Below are 25,775 nucleotides of genomic sequence, written 5' to 3' on the forward strand. Positions count from 1 at the left end.
CAATATATATGCAAAATGAGTATAACAGAGCTTTCTGAGACCTGAAGGATGTCATTTTCTTTGGTATACAAAAAGATGATATGTACATGCGGGTGGGAGGTGGGTCTTGAGGGGGAACTTCTGCTTCTGGGATAGAATACATTTGCAGGAAAGGGGAAAAAAACCCTGAAATAAACTAGTATCTTATTTTCTCTGAGAAATTCATCCTAAAATGAGTTTACCTCCCAGAGTCATGACTCCAGCCTGGTGGAGATCTAACTTGGCTTTTGCCTCTCTGCTCCATGGAGGGCTCTTGGTGCTGAAAACAGATGATGCTGTCACATGGCTAATCAATGCTATGAGAAGCTGTCTCCATGACTTCTTTGGACCTCCTTACATACCATTTATGGGATCAAGAATGCAGCACGATTTTTTTAAAGCAAGTCCAAAGTGCAGAATCACACATCTATCATACTTCATTCTCCTGAGCTTGTCTGAAACACTGAGGTGAAGAAAGTTTTGCTTTGGGAATTGCATTTAGGAATGTCCTGGAGCACACTATCCTTGTTTGATGTGTATGCTGTTTGTGCTCACAGGACTATATTTCCTTCTCAAAACCAGTTTAAATCAAGAAGAATCATATCTACTATACTTTTGGAAATGTTAAATTTGTCTAAGCCTTAATTTCCCCTGTACAATTCATTCATTCATTTATTTAGACATTAATTCAATAAATACTTATTAAATGTGTGCAAGACGTTGTCCTAGGCTCTGGAGAAGCAATGATGAGTAAACCAGATGGTCTCTGCTGCCTCTAGTTTGCAGAGCAGGGGCAGGACATTTAGGTGAAAGAGCTACAGCTCAACTGAGTAATCATTGCATCAGAGTGAAAGTCAGGCCACTCCAGGAAGGTGTAACACCTGACCCAAGCTAGTCAGTGAGAAGGCCCTGCTGGTACAAGGACGCCTCGCTGAGACCTGAAGACTGCCTCAGCAGTAGCATTCTTTTTGTTTCAAGCTCATTTGTGTCCTCTCTTGTTCATGAAGGGGACACGAAAAATTAAAGAATTTGTAATGAGAGGTTTTAGAAAAAAAAGAAACATACAAACAAGAACTAATCACAGACAAGTTTACAACACAAACCAAGTTCTTTTTTCGGCCTCTTTCTCCAAAGAAGAGATGCCCGGTGTACCTTTCAGAATTATTGTTTTTTTTAGTTCGTTGTGTGTCAGAATTCCAGAAGCCTAAATTGATAATTTTTGTGACTAAAACCTTCAGAAAAATGGTGCCTTTCAGTGCTTCCCTTTACCCACACATTCTTTGCATTTTAGTCTACTAATTCTGTTTACAAAATGTCTCATTTTTGTAAAGCACTCTGTGTGTACTAACTGGCGCCTTTAGGGAATACACTGGCAAGTAGGTCATACACTGGAAAAGTCATCCAAACCCACTGGGCTTTTTATTTTCAAGTCAGTCTGGGCTTTTTCCTCTTGCCTGCCCCTTTGTGGCCACAAAACTGAGTAGCTTGAGACCAGGACATTGAATGTCAGCAAGTCAGGGAGGCAGGCTGATGCATGTCTGTTTAGTCTCAGTGCAGGACGAAATGCCATCATTAATTCATTACTCAGCTGCCTGTCAAATAAATTGGCAATTACGTCCACTGCAGAAGCTTGGAATTCAGTAAATAGCACGTTAGCATCTCTGAGTTGTTGAGAGATGTAAAGGGGAAAATTAAGCAACACAGTATTTGTATCAGTAGCAGATGACAAGGGGCAGCATACACTGCTTATGTGATGTAGTGATGAAAAGCCTGCAAAGGGCTGGTAATGAGCTGTGTGGATTGGAACGTGTTAAAAGCCATTGCTGATTTTCCACTTTGTCTTTATGCTTTATTGCAGAGTTCAGCTCCTTCCAGCTTGGGAACAGGCTACTTCGTAAGTTTATCTCTACTTCCACATGTGTGCCTTGCATTGGCATTGATTTACTTCTATAATGTATGCTCATTAGGATGTGGAAAATATCGAAGAAATTCCCTCTCAGTCCTAAAGAGCAGACTGATATCCATCGTTCTGTTAACAATTGTTCTTATTTTTAAAATATAAAACTTGCTGGGCCCTTGGGATCATAAGTAAGTCTGAGATGTGTGTCTGGTTCCTGGCACCCGGGACATTTGCTCCTTACCTGGCCGTGAGAGGAGGGAGATACAGGGAAAACTGATGGCTCATGCCACCTTCCTACATAGTTGTCTTTTAGAAAGAAGTGACATGGAGGGTGGAATTCAAATTATGCATTGAGGTATTTATTCACTTATAAGGTTTCTTGAAGAAATTCCCACCATTTACAATGAATTGCCATTTTTTTTATTTTGATGAGATGTGGTGTTTAATAGGTGGCCTTTAGATTTTCTTTCAGCAATTACTAAACTCCTCATTTTAGCAAATATAGGTGTATTTTATTTCTAGACCTTATTCTCTGTCTTTTGGGAGGGGTAGAGATGGTAACATACCTTAGGGAATATCACAATATTTCTCATAGAGATATTATCACTGTTTCTTTTATTTATAGCAAAATTATCCTTTTTGGATTCATTAATCCCTTCCAAGATATAAGCAAAAAAGAGTTACAAATAGGCATTATTTACACAACAGGATAATATGCCAGTGTAGAGGTTTGTTGTGAAATTTAAAGGAATTGGATTTGTGTTTTAAATCGTGAACACTGATATACTCTTAATACCTGCTCAACATTTTCGGAGAAAATAATGAAATCATGAGTATAAAATAAAGTCGAAAATAATTACTGGTTCAGTTTAGTTACCTTGAAATTTTTCCCCTCTAAAATGCCAATTACTGTGGTTTTCTTCTGCCTACACATTTCCCTCCATACATTTACATTAAATATATGAAAGCCAGCATAATCTCATTGAATAATAAGTCTTTTTCGAGGTTGGTAGAAATGACATTTTCTGAATGTTGATTTTTTTTTTTCGGTCTTAATCGATGATATGAGGAGAAAAAGGATAAAGAATTTTTGGTACCTGCTTAATACAGTCAGCGCGCTTATCCTTGCTCCTTATTGTGGCTGAATATTCATGTTTACAGAAACAGGCAGGATGCTGAAGCAGTATTCTGCTTCAGCAGTCGAAATAACAGAAGTCATCCCATCTGCCATCTTTTCACACCAGGCTGAATGTGGGTTGAGATGCTGGAAGTAAAATCTGGAGACTACCAATGTCTATTCTCTATCCAAAAGCTAAATTCTCTCTGCTTTCTTCAGCAGAACAAGGCCAAAGCACCTAACTTAGCCCTTGATGACTTGCAGACTGAACATTCTAGTATTTTTTTTATTGTCAATATGATCATTCTGAAGGTCATGTCTAGAAACAGCGAGAATTTTATTAAGCTTTTTGTCACTTATTTTTCCATTTCTGGGAATGTTTATTCTAATTCTCTGATAATACACTCTTATGAATAAAGAGTCTTTGCAATTATGAGTCTTAAATAGTTTTTACATTTACACAGTGTTGGGTGAGTATAAATGTTTTGCCTTATTTTGGTAAAATTATTCTTGGTATTACTTTGCTTATATAAAAAAGTCTGTAGTATTACTAGCTTACATGGAGAAGATACATACCAGATGTATGTTCGGCTCTCAACTATGACAAAAATGTGCAACTTAGAATGTGTTTCCAATAATATGATTATTATATCAGAGTGCAAAATGCATTGATAGGATTGCCAAGTCCTCATCAAAAAGTCTTCTATTTCAGTTTTCATTCTAACAATATCACACGTAATACTTAATTTCAGGTGCTAATTTCAACGTCTCTGAGTTTCACACTTTTGAGTGGAAATAGTATATTCACAACTTATAGTGTTTTCATGCCTACATATTCTTTGTACTGTGCTTTATGATTTGTGGTGCTGTAATAGCCTTTACCTCTGTCTGTAATGAAGGCTAACCATCAGGTAAGTGGAATGCTGATTCTTTGACTCTCTTCAGCATCTCTTTCAAGTGTGGACAAAGGCAAATCACCTGCAGAGTTAATGAGCTATTAATGCAATTGAACCATAATGTGAATTCTGGCATAAGAAAACTGAAGGCACTCACCTCTTCGGTTTAACAACCTGGAACTATTTTCTTAAATACTGTCTCATGCCCCAACATTACTCTAACTACAGAATCTTCTTTCATTTAGCTTTTATGCTCCTGTAGAGTTTTTAATGAACTAAGGTAAAATGTTGACCATTGTGTATTCTAATAAAATAGATACCCACCTGAGTATATGCATGTGTGTGTGTATGTACATACACACACACTATGTTCTACTTTCTTTTAGTTCTTTTCATTTATTGGTAGTGATAAGTTAAAGGTTTTGAAGAAGTCTTTATTTTTGATTTAGTTATATTTGTTTATATCCTTGGTTTTGTGTTCCAAAGATGTCTGCTTAGGTCTGTCACTTTTCCAATCCATTTATAAGCTGAAGATTTGAGAAATGAGAACAGCAGCTAAAATCAGTATTTACATAAGCATATTGCAAAGAATTCTTAAAGTAGACAAAATAGAGAAGGATTGGAACAAACTTCACATTTTTGGGAGCTTTTGAATAATGTGAGTGTTATACACACAGACACGCACATATATATATTCATTACAGACTCATGCACAGCTCATACTCTAAATATAAATGGAAGTATAGTCTAGTTGGAATCTATTTGCTTTTTCTTTTTGGCAAGAGTACTAAAACTTGTTGGAGTGTGTAGGATTTTTTCTTTTTTTAAAAAACATTAATACAGTGAACACATTCTTTTCAGTTTAAATGTTTTTGGCTGTAGTCTCTTCTTATACATGAATCTGAAGTTTATTATGCATAGCAGATAATTAAGAACCTAGAGACAGAATGAGCTTAAGACTAGTTGTACGCCTTGGGCAAGTTGTTTGATGTTTCTGAGTCTGTTTCCTCATCTGTACCTACCTAATAGAGTTGTGGATATTAAATGGGATAAGATATTTCATGCACACAGAACAGCACTTGATAATAGTAAATAATAAATGTTGTCTTATGTTATTCCCACTACGGTGTGTGATGGAATTATCTTGGTCTCATTAAGTGGCTGTGCAATGTTGTGGTGATAGAGAATTACCACCAAAAAGTAATGATATGAAAGTAAATTTTGTAATTTGTGACTGTAGAATAGGAATATTTTATTTTCCTTTCATTCTTGTAGCTTTCTCAGAAGCCTAGGATTTTGTTTGATCAGATGTGTACCAATTTATTCTGTATGTGAACATAAAACAAATAAGGAATTCACTCTTTATGATCCTCTATGATAACAATGATGTTGGAATTAACTATCTATAGGCTGTTGACAAATTATGGTTGTTCCCTTTAATTTGTCTAGGTCTTGGGGTTGGGCTGGGAGGTTAAGAAAGACCTGTTCAACATATTCAGATTATATGAAGTTTTGTCACATGCTTGCTGCTCTCTGATACCAAAAAGAAAAGTGGATGCCCTGGCATACCTAAATGAAGTAACTAAAGGCAATAGAGTGAAAAGACTAGTAAAAACATCTCATGGTTGCCAGTGATCTGGTGTGTCATCATATGAAAGATCTGGACTCATTCTTTACAAGCATTTGACTCTGTATACCAGTAGTTGGGAGCTACCATTGGGGTAGGAGTGAGTTACTTATCAGGCTGAACTTCAACCCTGGTATAAAGGAAACCTTTATTCAGCTGACATGTCCTGCCTGCTTCTCTGGATAATTTTCAGCCTTCTTCTAGGTTTGACTCTTAAGTGTCTTAGACCCATAGTCTCAAATAACTTGGATCTTGCTTTTGTAAACTCCAGTGATCCAGAGATTTTTCTTAATGGTTCTCAGCTAATAATTTTCATATCATGCATTGGATCACATCTAATGATAGATGCACTTTAAGGTTATCAAGGAAACCAAGCTACTTCTACCTTGTGATTAGAACTACTACATTATATAATAAAGGGAAATTGTGTAGTGGTACACATCTTAAAATGGGATTTGTGTAATTAACTGTTTTCCTGTGCAGTTGAATTACTTAAGAAGTTGTGTTGATAGTGCTGGTAACAAGCAATATGTGCAAGATATTGACCTGTGGCTTTCTATTCAGAGTTATAAGGTCATAAAAGAATTAACTTCTTTGCTCCGTTCTAAGTTTTTGACTATAGGCCTTTGAAATAGCTCCTGTTTTTCTTTGCTGTAATTTGTATAACTCACAAAACTGATTTGTGATATTCTGTATAACTGTAGTTGCTTCTCTTTAAATCTCAGAGTGGATTTTATTATTAAGTGAAGATGGAATGAGTTTCTTTCAAAAGATCAGGCCTTTTTTGTTTTTTTACATAATTGTTTATTTAATAGATCAGCCTTTCTTTAAACGTGAACTTCTTTTTAATTTTTTTATTGAGGTATAAATGGCATACAATATTATATTAGTTTCAGGTGTATGACATAATGATTCAATATTTGTATAATTGCTACCTGATCATGACAGTAAGTCTAGTTAACATCCATCACTATACATAGTTACAAAGTATTTTTTTCTTGTGATGAGAACTTTTAAGATCTATTCTTTTAGCAACTTTTAAATATGCAATACAGTATCATTAACTATATTCGCTGTGCTTTACATTGCATCCTCATGACATATCTATTTTATAACTGAGAGTTTGTACCTTTTGATTCGCTTCACCCATTTCACCTATATCTGTGAGTGTGTATGTGTGCTTTTTAGAGTTCACAAATGAGTGAGATCATATGGTGTTTGTCTTTCTCTGTCTGGCTTATTTCACTTAGCCAATACCCTCAAGTCCATCTGTGTTGTAGCAAACTGCAAGGTTTTATTCTTTTTTATGGCTGAATAATACTCCATTGGATGTATACGGTATTTTCTTTATCCATTCATCTATGGATAAACACTTTAGTTGTTTTCATATATTTGCTATTGTAAATAATACTGCAGTGAATATCGGGGTGCATATATTTTTTCGAGTTAGTGTTTTCATTGTCTTTGGATAAATACCCAGAAGTGGAATTGCTAGATCATATGGTAGTTGTATTTTCAATTTTTTGAAGACCCTCCATGCTGTTTTCCATAGTGGTTGCACCAATTTACATTCCCACCAACACTACACGAGGGTTCCCTTTCCTTTGCATCCTTTCCAACACCTTGTTATTTCTTGTCTTTTTGATAATAGCCATTCTAACAGGAGTGAGGTGATCTCTCGTTGTGTTTTTTTTTTTTATTTTCGTTTTTGGAGGAAGATTAACCCTCAGCTAACTGCTGCCAATCCTCCTCTTTTTGCTGAGGAAGACTGGCCTTGAGCTAACATCCACTCCCATCTTCCTCCACTTTATATGTGGGACGCCTACCACAGCATGGCGTGCCAGGGTGGTGCCACGTCCACACCCGGGATCCGAACTGAGAAACCGCGGGCTACTGAAGCCGAACGTGCGCACTTAACCACTACGCCACCAGGCCGGCCCTGTCGTGGTTTTGAGTTTCATTTCCCTGATGATTAGTGATGTTGAGCATCTTTTCATGAGTCTTTTGGCCATCTGTAAGTATTCTTTGGAAAAATTTTTACTCAGATCTTCTGCACATTTTTTAATTGCATTGTTTGGTTTTTTCTATTGAACTGTATGAGTTCTTTATATATTTTGGATATTATCAGATATATGATCTGTAAATATTTTTTCCCATTCAGTAGGTTTTCTTTTGGTTTTGTTGATGTTTTGCTTTGCTGTGCAGAAGCCTTTTAGTTTGAGGTAGTTCTACTTGTTTATTTTTGGTTTTGTTGCCTTTGCTTTTGGTGTCAGATCCAAAAAATCATTGCCAAGACCAATGTCAAGGAGTTTAGCACCTATGTTCTCTTCTTGGAGTTTTATGGTTTCAGGTCTTACATTCAGCTTCTTAATCCATTTTGAGTTAATTTTTGTGTATGGTGTAAGGTAGTGGTCCAGTTTTATACTTTTGCATGTAGCTGTTCAGTTTTCCTAACACCATGTATTGAAGAGACTGTCCTTTCTCCATTGTATATTCCTGGCTTCTTTGTAAATTAATTGACCATGTATGTGTGAGTTTATTTCTTGGCTCTCTCTTCTCTTCCATTGATCTATGTGCTTATTTTTATGCCAATATCATACTGTTTTGATTACTACAGCTTTGTAATATAATTTGAAATCAGAGAGTGTGATGCTTCCAGCTTTGTTCTTTCTCAAGATTACTTTGGCTAATTGGTGTCTTTTGTGGTTCCATACAAATTTTAGGATTGTTTGTTCTACTTCTGTGAAAAATGCCATTGGAATTTTGACAGGGATTGCATTGACTTTGTAGATTTCCTCGGATAGTATAGACATTTTAACAATATTAATTCTTCCAGTCCATGAACATGGAATATATTTCCATTTATTTGTGTCTTCTTGATTTTGTTTTATCAGTGTCTTACAGTTTTCAGTGTACAGGCCTTTCACCTCCTTAGTTAAATCCTAATTTTCCTAGGTATGTTATTCTTTTTGATGCAGTTGTAAATGGGATTGTTTTCTGAATTTCTCTTTCTGGTAGTTGATTATTAGTGTATAGAAATGCAATAGATTTTTGTATATTGATTTTGTATCCTGCCGCTTTACTGAATTAGTTTATTAGTGCTAACAGTTGTTTTGGTAGAGTCTCTAGATTTTTCATATATAATATCATGTCATCTGCAAATAGTGATTATTTTGCTTCTTCCTTTCCAGTTTGGATGATGCCTTTTATTTCTTTTTCTTGCCTAATTGCTCTAGCTAGGACTTCTAGTACTATGTTGAATAAAAGTGGTAAGAGTGAGCATCCTTGTCTCATTCCTGATGTTTCAGCTTTTCACTAAACAGACACTTCTGACTTGTCTTTCAGTAAGTTTTAAGCACCTTCTCTGTCAGTCACTGTTCTAGGTGTGGGTTATAAATATGATAGGCCCTGGCCCTTCTCAAGGCATTTAGTTTACTGTAAACCCAGATCCTTTCCTTCCTTTATGATGCTTTTAAATATTTCTGGCACGTTGTATTTAAGTAAGCAGATTTGGGCTCTGCAGAGAACGTAGCATTGTTTATAATGTTCCTATGGGTTTTAACTGTAGAAGTGCAGATACATCAACTTAGCGTCGACTGCATCCCCATCCAAAGCAGAAGAAAGTCTTCTTCCTCCCCGCCTGCCACTACTTGTGGTAATGCTGGGAGAAAATTTTGTTATTCAAATAGTCATTCATAACCTGTTGATTACTTACATTTAAGATAAATAATGCTAAGTATTCTTAACACGTCTCTCAAATAAGACTCTAACATTTATATTTATTAGTAATTAGCTCCGAGTTAATGAATACTGGACATTACTTACTGACAAGTTTCCATTATAATGGAAATATTTTTTAAAATCTTAATTCCATTTAGAATCCCATCAGGGGTATCCAGTTATTATTGGGGCATTTGGGATTATTGGTAAAGACTGAGTTGGGAAACAGTTCACCAGATGGAGAGTTCAATTCATTTTAACTCTCAAGTGTATATTAAACATCTATTCTTAATTCCTAAGATAAATGAGATTTAAGCTTGGGTGTCAAGACCAGGGTACATAGTTGAATTTGATACAAGGGAAACTGATCAGACCTATGAGAAGTGTTAGTAGGGCACCTGGGAGTATCTGTTGGGTCGGTTAATTGTAGGAGGCTTAAGTTGTGCAGAATTTGATGGATGTTTAGATTTTCAACAGATAAGGAGAAGGTTGAACAAAGTTTGAGGCAGAGGGAGCAGCAAAAACAAGAGGGCAGAGAAATAGCATCATAGTAAGGAATTGGTTTGACTGTATCACATTTCTGGAAAAAGGTCGAAGTTAGGTTGGTTAATTACAGTGAATGTGGAACTAAGCTGGGAAGGGAGTTTGTTAAGTGGGAAGGAGATGGTTTATAGGTAGACCCAAACTTGACTTACTGACCTGTTAAAAATGAGAGATGTTAAATCAAGGATTGATGGCTATCATGCTTCTTTTACTTGGAATAGGAATCCCAGGGAGAAGAAATTCAATTTTATAAAGATAATCAGTTTGAAAGTTAGACTAGGTAGTTCAAAATTTAAGTGCATATATATCTTCAGTGATAGTTTAAAGAGGTGACCAAAATAACAGGGAAAACAAATCATTGCCACCCAAATTTAAATTTATATTAATACATATAAAAAAGAAGTAGTACCTTGTAAGAACTTCAGTATGTCCTTGAGATTCAGCTTTATGCCTATCACAAAATATCTTTGAGATGTGGTTGTAGATGTAATTTCCCTGAGTGACCCCTAACAATTACCCAAAGAGTCACCGAAGTAGATGTGACACATTGGCCTCAGAGGCCTATTCTGTATCCAAAATGAGTACTAAAATGTTTTATTATGTAATATGTAATACACAAAAAATATTTGGTGTGAATATGTTGTTTTGGTTATAGTAGTAAAACAAAAACCTTGGAACCCATCACTCAACTTAAAATGTAGTACGTTACTAATGCTTTTGAAAGTACCTGTGTACTATGCAGAAACATCTAGGCAAATACAGTCAGTTGCTCTTCCTAACGGTAAACAGTTACACATTTTTTAACTATAACCTTTAAAATACTACCCTGAACGGTATTTGTCTCCTATAAAGTACGAAACCAGAACCTACACTTTAGTAGGGGTTTTGTGAGGTTAGGAACCACAGACTTAATCTTTATTACGCTGGAGGGTTGATTTATACCTCAACTAAGTATCTACTTTCTGACAGACTCTTCCACGTAGTCATAGATAAACTCTCTAATTTCAAGGACCTTAGACCAAAAATATAATTCTGTATTCCATCTCCAATTGTTACTCTTTTTTCCATGTTTTTGATTGGTTGTTAACACTGTAGTTTTGGGAAGGGGATCATTGAGCCATAAGCAACACACCCTGATTAAGTGAACATTGCAAGTTAAATTCCGATCAGCAGACATTTAATCACATGTAGAATCTCTACAATGGGATGACTCTTCACGCTCACAGTGTGGAAGTTGTCTTCTGTCTTTACGCCATTTTTAGCTTCAACTTCTCATTCAGTGCAAGGGAATTGAAAATTTGGTAACAGAATATCAGATGAGAAAGGATCAATTAGTGTCTCCAGTTGCCTATAATCCCTTAACACTCTCGTTTTCTCAGCATTTATATGAGGGAATAGGCTAAGTATTTTTAAATATTTGCTATCTACAGGAATCTATATTGTTGGCTATTGCAAACTCTACTTAAGGGGATAAGATGAAAACCCAGGTGCTTCTGATGGATGTGGGGAAATAACCCTCGGACTGGTCTCCTGTGCTCTCAGCCCGCCTCCCTTGCTCTTCAGATTTGGAGAAAATAAATCATTTTGGAGAAAGAAGATTTTATCAGCTACTGGATTAGGTAATTGCTAAAGGGCCATTGGTGAAATATGTCAAGATCCATGATTCTAGCTACCTTACACCTAATTGTCTGCCACTTAGGTGTAAGTAAGCACTGTGGGACCAGTGCTTTCAATTGGTTTTGCTGCCTTTCTTCACTGTCCCTTGAACTACGGGCACGGGAGGCCATAGTCCTCTTACTCCTTAATGAAGACTCTTCAGGGTCAGCATTGAAAGAAGTCCAGATTTTGTTTGAGTGACCAAGTCTACCTTTCTTTGAAATTAATAATGAATAATGTTTTATATTTGTGTTATTAAGTTAGCACAAAGAAATATTGAAGCTGTAGGCTCATTTTGCTCAATAGCTAATATATCCTGTTGATCATAGAGATGATGCAGTAAAGGCTTTAGCAAAGTGCATTGACAATCCCAGAGGGAGCAGACAGGTAAATTCAGAATGTAACTTTATTTCTATTTTCATTTCTTTTTTAACCTGATACTTGCTTTAAGGAAGGTTGTCTTATCTTTGTTGGAGAGACAAAGTAACAGAGTAAACCTTATGGTTTACTACCCACACAACCTTTATTTTGATAGATTTATCTGGCCTGGAGTTTTATGGACTATCAATCAGAATCTTTCAGATCAAAGGACTCATTCCTTTGCTTAGCTGCTTTAAAAAATATTTTCCCCGAAATTGTAAATTAGATGCCTGTCAATCCATTGCATAAGAAACTTATAGCTTGGTGAAACAGCAAGAGTATCGTTTGAAAAGAGGTTGAAAAACACAACTGGGGCTTGTTAAAAAGGAAAAGTGCTATTTTAACTCCAAGTGTCACATTTTCCTATAGTCAGCTCTAGCAGTAAACAAGAGTTATTGGACGCTTAGATAGTTTGAGACACTTCACTTATCTCCCAATACTTGACTTCAGAAGCCAAACATTTAAAATGCATTTTGCTTGAGTAAAAATGTTTATCCATTTAAAATACAATGTTATTTTAACAAAAGCACCCTGGTGACAAGCTGTTTAGATACAGCACATTTAATAAACTGTCAGGTCTTGTACACGTGGACTTAAAAAGACCAGTACAGTTACCCAAGGATTGGCATTATAAATCACTGTTAACAAACCTTAATTTGCTTAGTAGGCTAATGAATGGTCTCCAATTTTCTTATAGTAATTAGCTTCACTAACAGTCATGTTAAGGGGAACTGCTTATACTACATTTAATTTCTGTTCTGAGATCTTTAGTATCTGGCTTGCAGGACAAAACCAAAACAAAATGGAAAACAAAAGAAAACAGCTGTTAGTCTCTATTGACAACTCCCTGGTGATAAATTCAGGTTGTGGCTGTTTTCGAGTAGAAGCATTGCCAAAGGTGATGTCTGTCTATTAGGGCTTATAAACTATAATGTACTAGCAGATTTGCCGTGGAGTGGTGAAGCCAGATAACTGCGGTGTTTCCTGTCTAAATGTTCTGCTGTGTGTAGTGGCCTCTGATTTTAGGGAGCCATTAAAAATGCAGCAAGGCATAACAGCTGTGGTTCCTAGTGTACTCCTAATATTTCATATGTTCATCACATCTCATAAAATCTTGCCCAGACCAACAAGTGACTATATGTACAGCTGGACTGCCCCAGAAGGAAATTGGGGAGAATCTGAATCATGTAGGTAGCATTCTAAAAACCCACCAAGAACTCAACCAAGCCCACAAAGTGCCATATTTCTCTAATTATTCCCAAGAGTTCTCCATTTCCATTTTAGTCCCTAAAGAGAACATTCACATTTTACCTTATGCAAGAGGATCCTGTCTTTCCTACCTTTGTGGGATATAGGCCTGACTATGCCAAGGGAAGGAGGGCTGTGTCCTGTGCAGAGAAAGCATAGGAAGTTAGCATCTCAACCCTAAACCCAAAGGAGACAGGAAATTTTCTTCCTTTAAAGTTTAGTTAAAATACATTTTATGAATAACTTTGTAGCAGAATTAGCTCTATATGATATGAAAACCTGATTTCTCTGAACAAAAGGAGCATTAACACTAGAACATTCTGAAAAGCAAAGGAAATTGGAGAATCTAATGTATTCTTTTAATCAAATATTAAACAGCTAAGCATCATGACCAGATGGAAGCCGTTAAGTTGCATTTGTACAGAGGCATAATATAGTTACAGTTATTTTCATCTATATGTTGCTAAATTGCCAGCTTTCAATTTGGTAATTAAAATAGACCTATTATTTTGGCTTTACATAGTCTTAGAGTAAGAAGGGACTTCAGAAATCACCTTGTGATATTGTACAGTATTTGTCTTTCTCTGTCTGACTAATGCCTTCAAGGTCCATCCATGTTGTCGCAAATGGCAGGATTTCCTACTTTCTCATGGCTGAATAATATTCCATTGTATGTATATACCACATCTGATTTATCCATTCATCCTTTGATGGACACATGGGTTCTTTCATATCTTGGGTATTGTGAATAATGCTGCAATGAACATGGCTGTGCAGATATCCCTTTGAGATACTGATTTCAATTTCTTTGGTTAAATACCCAGAAAGTAGGATTTCTGTATCATACATTAATTCAATTTTTAATTTTTTGAGGAACTGCAATACTTTTTTTCCGCAGTCACTGTACCAATTTGTATTTCTACCAACGTTGTATAAAGGTGCCCTTTTCCCTACCCCCTTGCCAACATTTGTTATCCCTTGTCTTTTTGATAAAAGCCATCCTAACAGGTGTGAAATGATATCTCATTGTGGTTTTGATTTGCATTTCCCTGATGATTAGTGATGTTGAGCACCTTTTCATATACCTTTTGGACATTTGTATGTCTTATTTGGGGAAATGTCTATTTGGATCCTTCGCACATTTTTAATTGGATTATATGATACCACTTATATGTGGAATCTAAAAAAACTGAACTTGTAAAAACAGAGAGTATAATGGTAGTTACCAGGGCGAGGGGGTGGGGAAATTGGAAGATGTTGTTTATAGGTACAAGCGTACAACTAGTAGATAAATAAGTTTTGGAGATCTAATGCACAACGTGATGATTATAGTCAATGATACTCTTATAAACTTCAAAGTTGCTAAGAGACTAAATCCTAACTGTTTACAATACAAAAAAGAAATGATAAATATGTGACATGATAAAGGTATTAGCTAAACTACTGTAGTAATCATATTGTAATATATAAATGTATCAAACCAACACATTGTATACCTTAAACTTATACAATATGTCAATTATGTCTCAATAAAATATTAATTAAAACATTTGTAAATCACCTTGTCTAACTGCTGATCTGAAACATAACTCAGAAAGCTAAGTATTGTTAGGATAGGCTGACAATTAGGACTGTGACTTCTGTCATCCTGGATTTTGGCCTGCAGTTGGCATAGTTGATGGTCACGTCAATTTTCTTACCATCTACATTTCACTATTCTGTTCTCATGATAATAGTGACAGTTAACTAAGTCTTTTTCATATGTTGTGTTGTTAAATCTTTGTTCTCATTAAATATATATATATATGTATATACACACACTCACACACATACATATATATAATTGTTATTATTTTTTACCTCTGTTTAAGTTTGTCATGGTGCAGTTAGTACATTTGGGCCATTATTATGCTGGTGAAAATCACCCGCTGCTGTAAGTGTGATTCTTTATCTTCATCCAAGTCATTAACGGTAAAATACCAGTGCTCCTAGGTTTTTCTCACTGCTCTCCTTGTAAGGCCTCTTCTTCAGGGGATTTGGTATATGCTGGCTGGCTATTATAGGTTCTAAGTATTTATTGGTGATTTTTATTTTCAGCCTCAAAAGAAGTCAAACATTCTTTCTTTGTTTATCTATAATACGTTTGGAAAGGGTTTTGAAACAATTGTGGACGTGCTTAATGTAGTTTTGTTCATGGTAGTCATTCTGTCCAATTGTTTTTTAAAAAATTAACTGGACATTCTCATGTAGACACTTTCATTCTTCTGCAGGATGGCAAAGTAATTGACAATTAACATATACTTATCATAAATTTAGTTGTGATGTGAATGTATTCATAGTTAAGCCTGTTTAAATTATTCTAATATATGTGAACAAACAGTATTATCTAAAATAGGTAAAAGGACACACTGTAAAAGAAGTACAATTTGATATAGTATTCATCTCCTAACAGATTTGCATAAGTAATAATTAGAAAAGGAAGATAAATGAAAAACTAATTATTTATAATAGGTCTGTGTTACATGCATGGCATCCTAAATATGAAATTGTTGAATTGTGACACATTTAAATTTTGAATATAGAAGGGATAATATGTTCATTTTTTAAATTGTTGCAAATTCTAAATTAGTAGGGCCATGAAATTAATGAAGTTTTTGTTATATTCGTCTCTGTGCAATGACCATCATCACATTCTATTTTCTTGATCTTTCAAATGAAAAGTTGACTCAAGATGCTATGTAAAGAGGCCTTTTAATGTAAGCACATCTGTGGATATGTTGGTAACACTGTTGTACAACCAATTAAGAGGCTATACGTGTTCAGGGACCATTTTTACAAGTAATGGTACCTATTATTCGCTGCCTGAGCACTGTTGGAGTGAACTTCATTCAGTCTACAATCACTTAAGTTCTTTAACTCAGAATGTTAGCAAGCAAGGATAAAACCAATGCAAAGTCAGCTGTTTATGTAAATCTTATGAAAAGTTTGGTCTTCATTAGTCCTTTATGACAAAAAGGATCTCTTAGTCCTCTTTAGCTGGGAGAGCGGTTGGAGTGGAATTTCCCTAATTCCCCTGTCTTATTGCCTAAGTGAGGCCTCATTGGTTGATTGCTGAAATTTTGAGATACCTTTTCAGTGTTCACAGTATTGGAGTTCAGTATTATAGCAGAAAAAAAAAATCTGCCTTGCTTATTTTCCTGATGTGAGGTGTGCATTGTATTATATTCTACTGGGTGTAATTTCTTTTTTTATGTCGCCTATTTGTGCTTCATTGACCATGATTTTACTGAATTTAATTACCATAAATCTTTATAACTATTTTTACTTCTGTATATTTGTGTTTGACATAGTGTTCACTACATACATGAGTTGAATCTGACACCTGGTTAGGAATAAGTGTTTATTGAGTGTTGACCATGTGCTAGACTCTTACTCTAATCAATTTACATATATTAATTATTTAATTCATAAAGTAATCTGTAGAGTTTGAACTATTGTTATTCTCATTTTATAGATGACAAAAATGAGGATCAGAGAGAGTAACTTTCCCAAAGTCATGCAACTAGGAAGGGTTCAAGTTGAGAATTGAATTCAATAATATAAAACTATCCTGCAAAGATGCTGAGTATTTATTTTACATTGAGGAGTTGGAAAATAGGATCTGCTTTTTTTTTTTTTAACTTTTCAGGAAAATATGTCAAATGATAAAGTCTGTCTGTATTTGTTTTATCTCACAAACTAGACAGTAGAACAAGTGGGTTCTTATCTTCTGATTATTATCCTTTCAGTCAATCATAGAACCTTAGCCTTTCTCACAAACAAAAGTTTTTATGGTTTTTTTTAAAAAAATATTTATGCCTCATAGTGTACATAGGCCAATCTAAATAAAGCCGGACCTATGCAAAGGAGTGAACTAGGTAGGCCCCGAGTTTCCCAAACCTCTTTGCTTTTGTGAATGGCATGGGAAGCTTTTTCTTTTTTCATTAATAAACTTTATTTTTTAGGACAGTTTTAGGTTCACAGGAAAATTGAACTAAAAGTGCAAAGAGTTTCCATGTACCTTTTGCCCCCACGCATGCACAACTTTCCCCACTAACAGCATCTTGCACCGCAGTGGTACATTTATTACAATTGATGAACCTACACTGACACATCATTATCATGCAAAGTCTGTAGTTTACATTAGGGTTCACTCTTGGTGTTATATATTCTATAGGTTTGGACAGATGTGTAATGACATGTATCCACCATGTATACCACCATTATGGTATCATACAGAATAGTTTCACTGCCCGAAAAATACTCTTCACTGCCTATTCAACCCTCTCTCCCCTCTAATCCATGGCAATCACTAATGTTTTTTACTATCTCCACAGTTTTGCCTTTTCCAGAATGTCATATAGTTGGAATTATATAGTGTGTAGTCTTTTCAGATTGACTTCTTTGACTTAGTGACATGCGTTTAAGATTCTTCCATGTCTTTTTAAGGATTGATAGTTCATTTCTTTTGAATGTTGAATAATATTCTGTTGTTTGGATGTACCACAGTTAATGTATCTATTCACCTAGTAAAGGACATCTTGGTTGCTTCCAAATTTTGGCAATTATGAATAAAACTGCTATTAAAATCTGTGTGCGGGTTTTTGTGTGGACATAAGTTTTTAGTTCATTTACGTAAATATCAAGGAGCACAATTGCTGAATTTTATGGTAGGGGTATGTTTAGTTTTGTAAGAAACCATAAAACTGTCTTACAAAGTGGCTGTACCATTTTGCATTTCCATCAGCAATGAATGAAATTTCCTGTTGCTCCTCATCCTTGTCAGCATTTGGCATTGTCAATGCTTTAGATTTTCACATTGTAATAAATGTGTAGTAGTATCTCATTGTTGTTTTAATTTGCAATTCCCTAACGACATATGATGTTGAACATCTTTTAATATATTTACTTGCCATATGTATGTCTTCTTTGGTGAGGTGTCTGTTTAGGTCTTTTACCCATTTGTTAATTGGATTTTTCATTGTCTTATTGTCGAATTTTAAGAGTTCTTTATATACTTTGGATAATAGTCCTTTATCAGATGTGTCTTTTGCAAATATTTTCTCTCAGTCTCTGGTTCTCTTCTCATTTTCTTGATGGTGTCTTTCACAGAACAAGAGTTTTTCATTTTAATGAAGTTCAGTTTATCAATTATTTATTTCATGTATTGTGCCTTTAGTGTTGTATCTAAAAAGTCATTGCTGTACCCAAGCTCACCTAGATTTTATTCTATGTTATCTTCTAGGAGTTTTATAGTTTTCCATTTTATATTTTGATCTTTGATCCATTTTGTGTTAATTTTTGTGAAGGGTATAAGATCTGTGTCTAGATTCTTTTTTCTTTTTTGTATGTGAACATCAAGTTGTTCTCCCTCATTTGTTGAAATGACTCTCTTTGCTCCTTTGTCAAAGATCACTTGATTACTTATGTATCTATTTCTGAGCTTTCTATTCTGTTGCATTGATATGTTTTTCTGTTCTTTCACAAATACCGCAGTGTCTTGATTACTATAGATAAGTAATAAGTATATTACTTAATACTTATATTTTATAATAAGTCTTGAAGTTGAGTTGTGTCAGTCCTTTAACTGTTTTTCTCCAACATTGAGTTGGCTATTCTGGGTTTTTTGCCCCTCCGTATAAACTTTAGAATCAGTTTGTCAATATTCAGAGAATATCTTACTGGGATTTTGATTGGAATTGCTGTAGATCAAGTTGGGAAGAAATGACATCTTGACAATATTGAGTCTTCGTATTCATAAACATGGAATATCTCTCCATTTATTTAGTTCCTCTTTGATATCTTTTGTCAGAGTTTTCTAGTTTTCCTCATTTAAGTCTTGTATATATTTTGTTAGGCTATTTCATTTTTGAAGGTGCTTATGTAAATCATAATGTGTTTTTAATTTCAAATTCCACTTGTTCATTGCAGATATATGGGAAAGTCATTAGCTATTGTAATTTTAGCCTTGTATCCTGCAAGCTTGCTCTAATTACTCATTAGTTCTAGAAGGGTTTTTTTGTATTTCTTTCAGATTTTCTACATAGACAATATTGTTATCTGCAAACAAAGAGTTTTATTTTTCCTTCCCAATCTGTATACCTTTTATTTCCTTTTCTTTATTTTCTTTTCTTTATTGCATTAGGTAGGACTTCCAGTATGATGTTGAAAAAGAGTGGTGAGGGGGATATACTTGCATGGTTCTTGATCTTTCAAGAAAGCTTTAAGCTTCTCATCATTACGTATGATGTCAGCTGTAGATAATGTGTAGATATTTTTAATCAAGGTGAGTAAGTTCTCTTTGAGTCTCAGTTTGCTGAGAGCTTTTATCATGAATGGGTATTGGATTTTGTCAAATGCTTTTTTCTGAATCTATTGATATGATTACATGATTTTTCTTCTTTAGCCTGCTAATGTGAGAGATTATGTTAATTGATAATCGAATGTTGAAACATCCTTGCTTTTCTAAGATAAATCCTACTTGGTCATTGTGTATAATTCTTTTTATACATTGTTAGATTTGATTTCCTAATAACTTATTGAGGAGTTTTACGTCTGTTTTCTTGAGAGATAGTGGTCTGTTGTTTTCTTTTCTTCTAATGTTTTTGTCCAGTTTTGATATTAACGTAATGTTAGCCTCATAGAAGGACTTATGAAGTATTTTCTCTTCTTGTCTTCTGAAGAGATTGTAAAGAATTGCTGTAATTTCTTCCTTAAATGTTTGATAAAGTTCACCAGTGAACCCATATGGATCTGGTGCTTTCTGTTTTGGAAGATAATTAATTATTGATTTAGTTTCTTTAATCAGGCCTATTCAGATTATCTATTTCTTCTTTGTGAGTTTTGACAGATGGTGACTTTCAAGGAATTGGTTCATTTCATCTAATTTATCATTTGTGGCATAGAGTTCTTCATCATATTCCTTTATTATCCTCTTAATGTCCATGGGATTTGTAGTGATGTCTCTGCTTTCATTTCTGATATTCATAATTTGTGTCTTCTCTGTCTTTTTCTTAGTTAGCCTGCGTAGAGGCTTATTGATTTTATTGATCATTTCAAATAACCAGCTTTTAGTTTTAATCATTTCTCTATTGATTTTCTGTTTCCAATTTCATTGATTTCTACTCTAAGTTTTATTATTTCTTTTCTTCTGCTTGCTTAGGTTTTTCTTTGCTCTTCTTTATCTAGTTTACTAAGGTGGAAGCATAGATTATTGATTTTAGATCAATCTTCTTTTCTGGTATATACATTCAGTGCTGTACATTTCCCTTTAAGGACTGCTTTCACTGTATCCCACAAATTTGGATGTTTTCATTGTCATTTAATTAGAAATATTTCATCTCTCTTGAGATTTCCTCTTTGACTCGTGTATTATTTAGAAGTATGGTGTTTCCTGGGAAGTTATTTGCTTTTCAAAACTATCACTTTAAGGGCATCCACCCCTGGCCAACCTAGAAGCGTCTGATTTGTAACAAGCTCCTCAAGAGATTGTGGAGGAGTCAGACTAACACATGTTTATAGAGTTTAGTTGTACATGCACATAATGTGATTTGAAAGTAACCTCAGGAGTTGTAATTACCACTTGATTTTATTGGGAACACATTTGTGTTAGCATACGTTTTTTTCAGCATCTTCCCTGTTTTTGCTATAGTATAACTTGTCCAAGACTCATTTAGATATTTATCTAAATCTGACCTTTTATTTTACTCGATCATTTTTCTGCCATGTAGTTACCTTTTTATACTTACGTAAAGACTTTCATTACTTTCTGGGAAGGATGTTTTCATAATTGGGAAAAGCAGGAAAAAGACTGCATTAGTTCCTGCTGGAAGTACTGCTGTGGCTCCAGTTACTCCTCTACTGGATAGAATTGCCCAGTGAGTTTTATTTATATTAATTTACTTCTTTGTAAATAGAATCTGTATTTTTAAACCTGTCAGTTTTTGTGTACACAAGATTTTTTTAAGCAACAGATAGCTTAACATTTGTATTCGTGATTCTGTTCGTCAATCTAATTTACTGCGTTTTAACTAATTTTATTGTTTTCTATCATTTAGCAATAGGTTCATTCTTGATTCTTTTACTCTTTTAAAGCTGTGGAATTATACGTATATTTTTCCCTTTCTCTCATTTTCTGCTTTCCAACTACCCCCTCCCCCTCTGGTCCTATAACATGATAAATTGCAAAACATGAGCCTGAATAATAAAGTATTGCTTTACTGATTGCTAAACATATATTATAGTGCTTTTAAACTCATTTCAGGTCATTGTGGGGCCAATTAGTTTGATTACAAGCATGTAAGCTGTCATATGTAAAGCCTTCTGCTTCTTGGGGTTTCAGTTTCAAATCATGAAAACTAAGTGCTCTGTACTTCTTTGTGTACACAGCTCACTTTTAATATTTTGGAAGAAACCTATGTGTCTTAGAAAGATCACCTACAGTTTCAGAGCCTGGATAAAGCTAGTGTGCAATTTGGGGGCAGTCATACTGTTTTTTTAAAAAATTTAAAAGTGTGTATGTGTGCATGTGTATAAGTAGGTGACTGTCAAAACCACCTCTTTATTTTCATTTTTGGATATAGTCCACATGTGCAAATCATAAAAACTTTGGAATGTAAACATTATTTGGTGACTGATATTTTGTCTGTGAGAGTGGAAGACTTTCAGAGAATTAAAACAAACAATAGGTTATAATGCAACACGCTCAATGTTAGGAAATACTCCAAGAGTGTTTGTAGATAGAAAAATAAAATCCTAAAGTATTAAAGGTTTGTAGAGTTGATGAGTTTGTGAAAAGATGGTTTTCAAAGTAAGAGTAAAATTATGACTCCCATACATTATAAAGTGTACACGTTTTAAAGATTTTATTTAACTAATAATGATGAAACTAGGCAGATGTTATAACCAGTTCAAAGGAGACTCCAAAGAATAGACCGTTAGAATCATGTGCTACATAATGATGTTTTGGTCAACAACAGACTGCATAAGATTAGAACAATATAGCCTACTTGGATAGTAGGCTATATCATCTAGGTTTGTGTAAGTACAATCTCTGATGTTCATACAATGATGAAATCACCTAACAGTACATTTCTCAGAAAGTATCCTTGTTGTTAAGTGACACATGACTGTATAGATGAAGAATATTGAAATGAATATGTAAATGGAAGCAGAACTGGCTTTGAGGGAAATCATTTGAGCCCCTACCTGACAAGACAAGCCCCTGCTTGATTATAGACAATATTTGTTTTGCATTGCTATCATATATCTACAACTTACAGAGTTGGAAATTAGCTCCTATGTAATCAGAAAAATATAATGCTGAAGAATACGCTAGAGACAATGCATAGTGTTCCTTGAAGCCCAAATTTTCTGCTATTTGGTCAAAGATAGTCTCAAAGGAAGGTTGGTTTTATTAGATTTGGTGTGATTGTTTCCATGGACACAGCAAAAGTGTCAGTTCACTATATAAGCCTTTTTATGTTTGCTTTTCTTGAAAGATTTTACGAGAATCTTGTAGTGCACTTTCAGAAGTCTGTAGTATTTGCTATCCTGAGGCGTGAAAGGCAAATCCAAGAAACTTTCTCAACCACCTGCAGTACCTGTATATTTGGGTGAATTTGCTTCTTTCAAAGTTCCCAAAATATCCCAAGTTGTCCTGTGAGGAAGTCACCTTCTTTCAGAGTTGTATGGCTAGACCCTATTAGCCAGGTACCAGGCTAGGTTTTATAAGGGTTTTGCAAGTAATGGACCCATAAAGTCAACCTTAATTCCTTAGAAGTGTCTAATAATATCTGATTAAATGAGCATCACTCTCAAATATGGCATTCCAGAAAAGGCCTTGGATTTTTTTCCAGGTGTATTTTGGTAAACAGGAAGACCGATTCTTATTGAAACTATGCAAATAACTATAAAGCCATGAAAAGTTAAGAAGACTTAGATTTTCTGAATTTGCGGGGGGAGTGGGGGGGGCATTTAGTGAGAATAAGATATCATTTAAAAATATTTCTGTCTATAAAGTGGAATCTACTAAATTGTAGTGGATTGTGGATAGCTTGAGAAAAAGGAGAAAGAACTGCCTTATATATGTAGTCATGTGCCGCATAATGGTGTTTCAGGCAATGACTGACCACGTATATGATGATGGTCCCATAAGGTTATAATGGATAGGAAAAATTCCTATCTCCTAGTGCATCTGGAAGAAGACACTCAAGAGGTTTGTCCATGACTTTATAGGATTTGCCAAGGGTAAGGAGGTTGCAAAAATCAACAAGGCTGTGGTCGAAGTGGCAAACAACTTTAACCGGGGTACAGATGAGGATGATGTTGATGCGCTTTTAGAAATGGTTCCTGAGGAAGTGACTAATGAGGAGTTGTTGGAAGTGAAGCAGGAATGCATAGCTGAAGGAGAGGCAAGAGAAAAAGAAACTGCAGGAGAAGAAAAGAAGAATCCACAGGAAAATTCACAGGGAAGGATTTAGCAGAAGCTTTTGTAAACCTCAACAAGCTACTTAAAAAGTTTGAAAATCTAAAACCCAACACTGAAAGTTTTCATTAATAGAGAGGAATATTCATGGTGTATTATCTGCTACCAAGCAAATCTATGATGAGAAAAAGAAAAACAGAAACAAACCAAGCAAACCAATTAGCTAAGGTTAATTCATTATTGACTAAAGAAAAATACTTTTTAATAAGTTTTAGTGTAGCCTAAGTCTTCAGTCTTTATAAAGTCTACAGCAGTGTCCAGTAATGTCCTAGGCCTTCACATTCACTCACCACTCACTCACTCGGAGGAACTTCCAGTCCTGCCAGCTCTATTCATGGTAAGTGCTCCATACAGGTGTATTATTTTTTATCTTTTATATCATAGTTTTACTGTGCCTTTTCTATGTTTAGATATACAAATACTTACCATCGTGTTAAAATTGCCTACCGGATTCAGTACAGTAACATGCAGTACAGGTTTGTAGCCTAGGAGCAATAGGCTATAGCGTATAGCCTGGGTGTGTAGTAGGCTATACCATCGAGATTTGTATAATTACACTCTATGTTTGCACAACGATGAAATTACCTAATGACATGTTTCTCAGAACATATCCCTGTTGTTAAGTGATGCGTAACTGTACGGAAAATAGGACATTAAAATAATATCAATGATACTCCAAACTATTAATCTCATGAATTCATCTGCTTCTCAACTAAAAAGAGTTCTGGGAATCCTGACTCAGCCCACTGGTTTGGTCTTAGAGTTGTTAAAGCAGTGACATCAGAAGCCTGTACGCCTCTTCTTTGAAGTCTCAGTTGAGTATCTTTTTCATGGGGCTGTGAGGCTGTTTGCCTTGGTTGAAGTCCAGAACTCTGGCGTAGCCTGTTGCTGAATGCAGAGCTTTCAAGGAAGCATCAAAGTAAAACAAAAAACTACGTGTAAATGACAGAGACTTAAAATGGCTGTGATTTGGGGGCTGGCTGGTGGCGCAGCGGTTAAGTTTGCATGTTCGCTGGTTTGGATCCTGGGTGCGGACATGGCACCGCTTGGCAAGCCATGCTGTGGTAGGCGTCCCACGTATAAAGTAGAGGAAGATGGGCACGGATTTTAGCTAAGGGCCAGCCTTCCTCAGCAAAAAGAGGAGGATTGTCAGCAGTTAGCTTAGGGCTAATCTTCCTCAAAAAAAAAGAAAAAAGAAAAAGGTTGTGATTAATCTCTTAGAATTTTTAAAAGTGAAAAATCTGCTGAGAGTTCATAACAAAAATAATGTAACCAAAAAGGAAACTTGGTTGTTTTGTTTCTGTGGCATGCAAAAGAATGTTAATTAAAAAGAAAAGTTTTAGAAAAAATTATAACACACCTATCAAAACTGAGCAAAGTTTGATATGATTTTGACACATTTCATTGTTCTTCAGACTCAGATATTGTAAACCAGTGCAAATAAAATTCACTTTTCAACTTTTGTCCTCATTATGCTCTTTCATATTCTGTAACAAACCTACACTTTATTTTAGGGCTGATTAATGGGTCCATAAAGTTAGAACTAATTCCATAATATTATAAATATGTTATTAATGTGCAGTGTGTTCATTATTGATAGAAATGAATGAATAAATAAGCACTTAAAATTTTTTTCAGTTTCAATTTTCGATACAGTAAATATCAATATAACACACACACGCACACAATATAAGCTAATTAAGGTCCTCAGTAAAGTTGTAAGAGTCTCAAGGTGTCTGGAGACCAAAATTCTTGAGAACCACTGCTTTAGGGCAAAAGTATTCTTTTCCTTGATAAACAGAACACATGAGTTATACAGAGTTATGTTTCTTAGAAACCGTTGTTCTTAAATATAGTGTAAACTCGTTATATTATAACTTTTAACTAAAGTAACTACTATTTCACAGAAGAAAAATTGAAGGGGGATAATTGTGAACTGCCTGTCACATATCAGCAGTTTAGCAGAGATCGTGAATAAACATAACTAACTTTTTAGAGCCACATACCTCTTATACAACCTCACAAAGTAGCAAAAATGAACATATTCCTTAACTTGACTAAGGTAGAAAGTCTCTCTCTAACTTATAAAAACCAAAAGCATATAC

At 34.9% G+C, this 25,775-nt stretch overlaps 1 protein-coding gene across 8 annotated transcripts in view; it reads left to right on the forward strand.

Annotated features, from left to right (window-relative positions):
- The window catches only part of AUTS2 (activator of transcription and developmental regulator AUTS2), a 1,153,944-nt gene that overhangs the window by 542,138 nt on the left and 586,031 nt on the right, over positions 1-25,775 (forward strand). For 7 of the 8 annotated variants that reach the window (XM_070566472.1, XM_070566469.1, XM_070566474.1 and 4 more), the window contains one exon: positions 1,877-1,912. The exons of the other annotated variant lie outside the window; for it this stretch is intronic. In XM_070566472.1, the coding sequence (XP_070422573.1) occupies positions 1,877-1,912 (36 nt within the window). The remainder of the gene's footprint in view (positions 1-1,876; positions 1,913-25,775) is intronic. 8 annotated transcript variants of the gene reach the window in all.

This window comes from Equus przewalskii, chromosome 12, assembly GCF_037783145.1.
Source record: "Equus przewalskii isolate Varuska chromosome 12, EquPr2, whole genome shotgun sequence".
Lineage (NCBI taxonomy): Eukaryota > Metazoa > Chordata > Mammalia > Perissodactyla > Equidae > Equus > Equus przewalskii.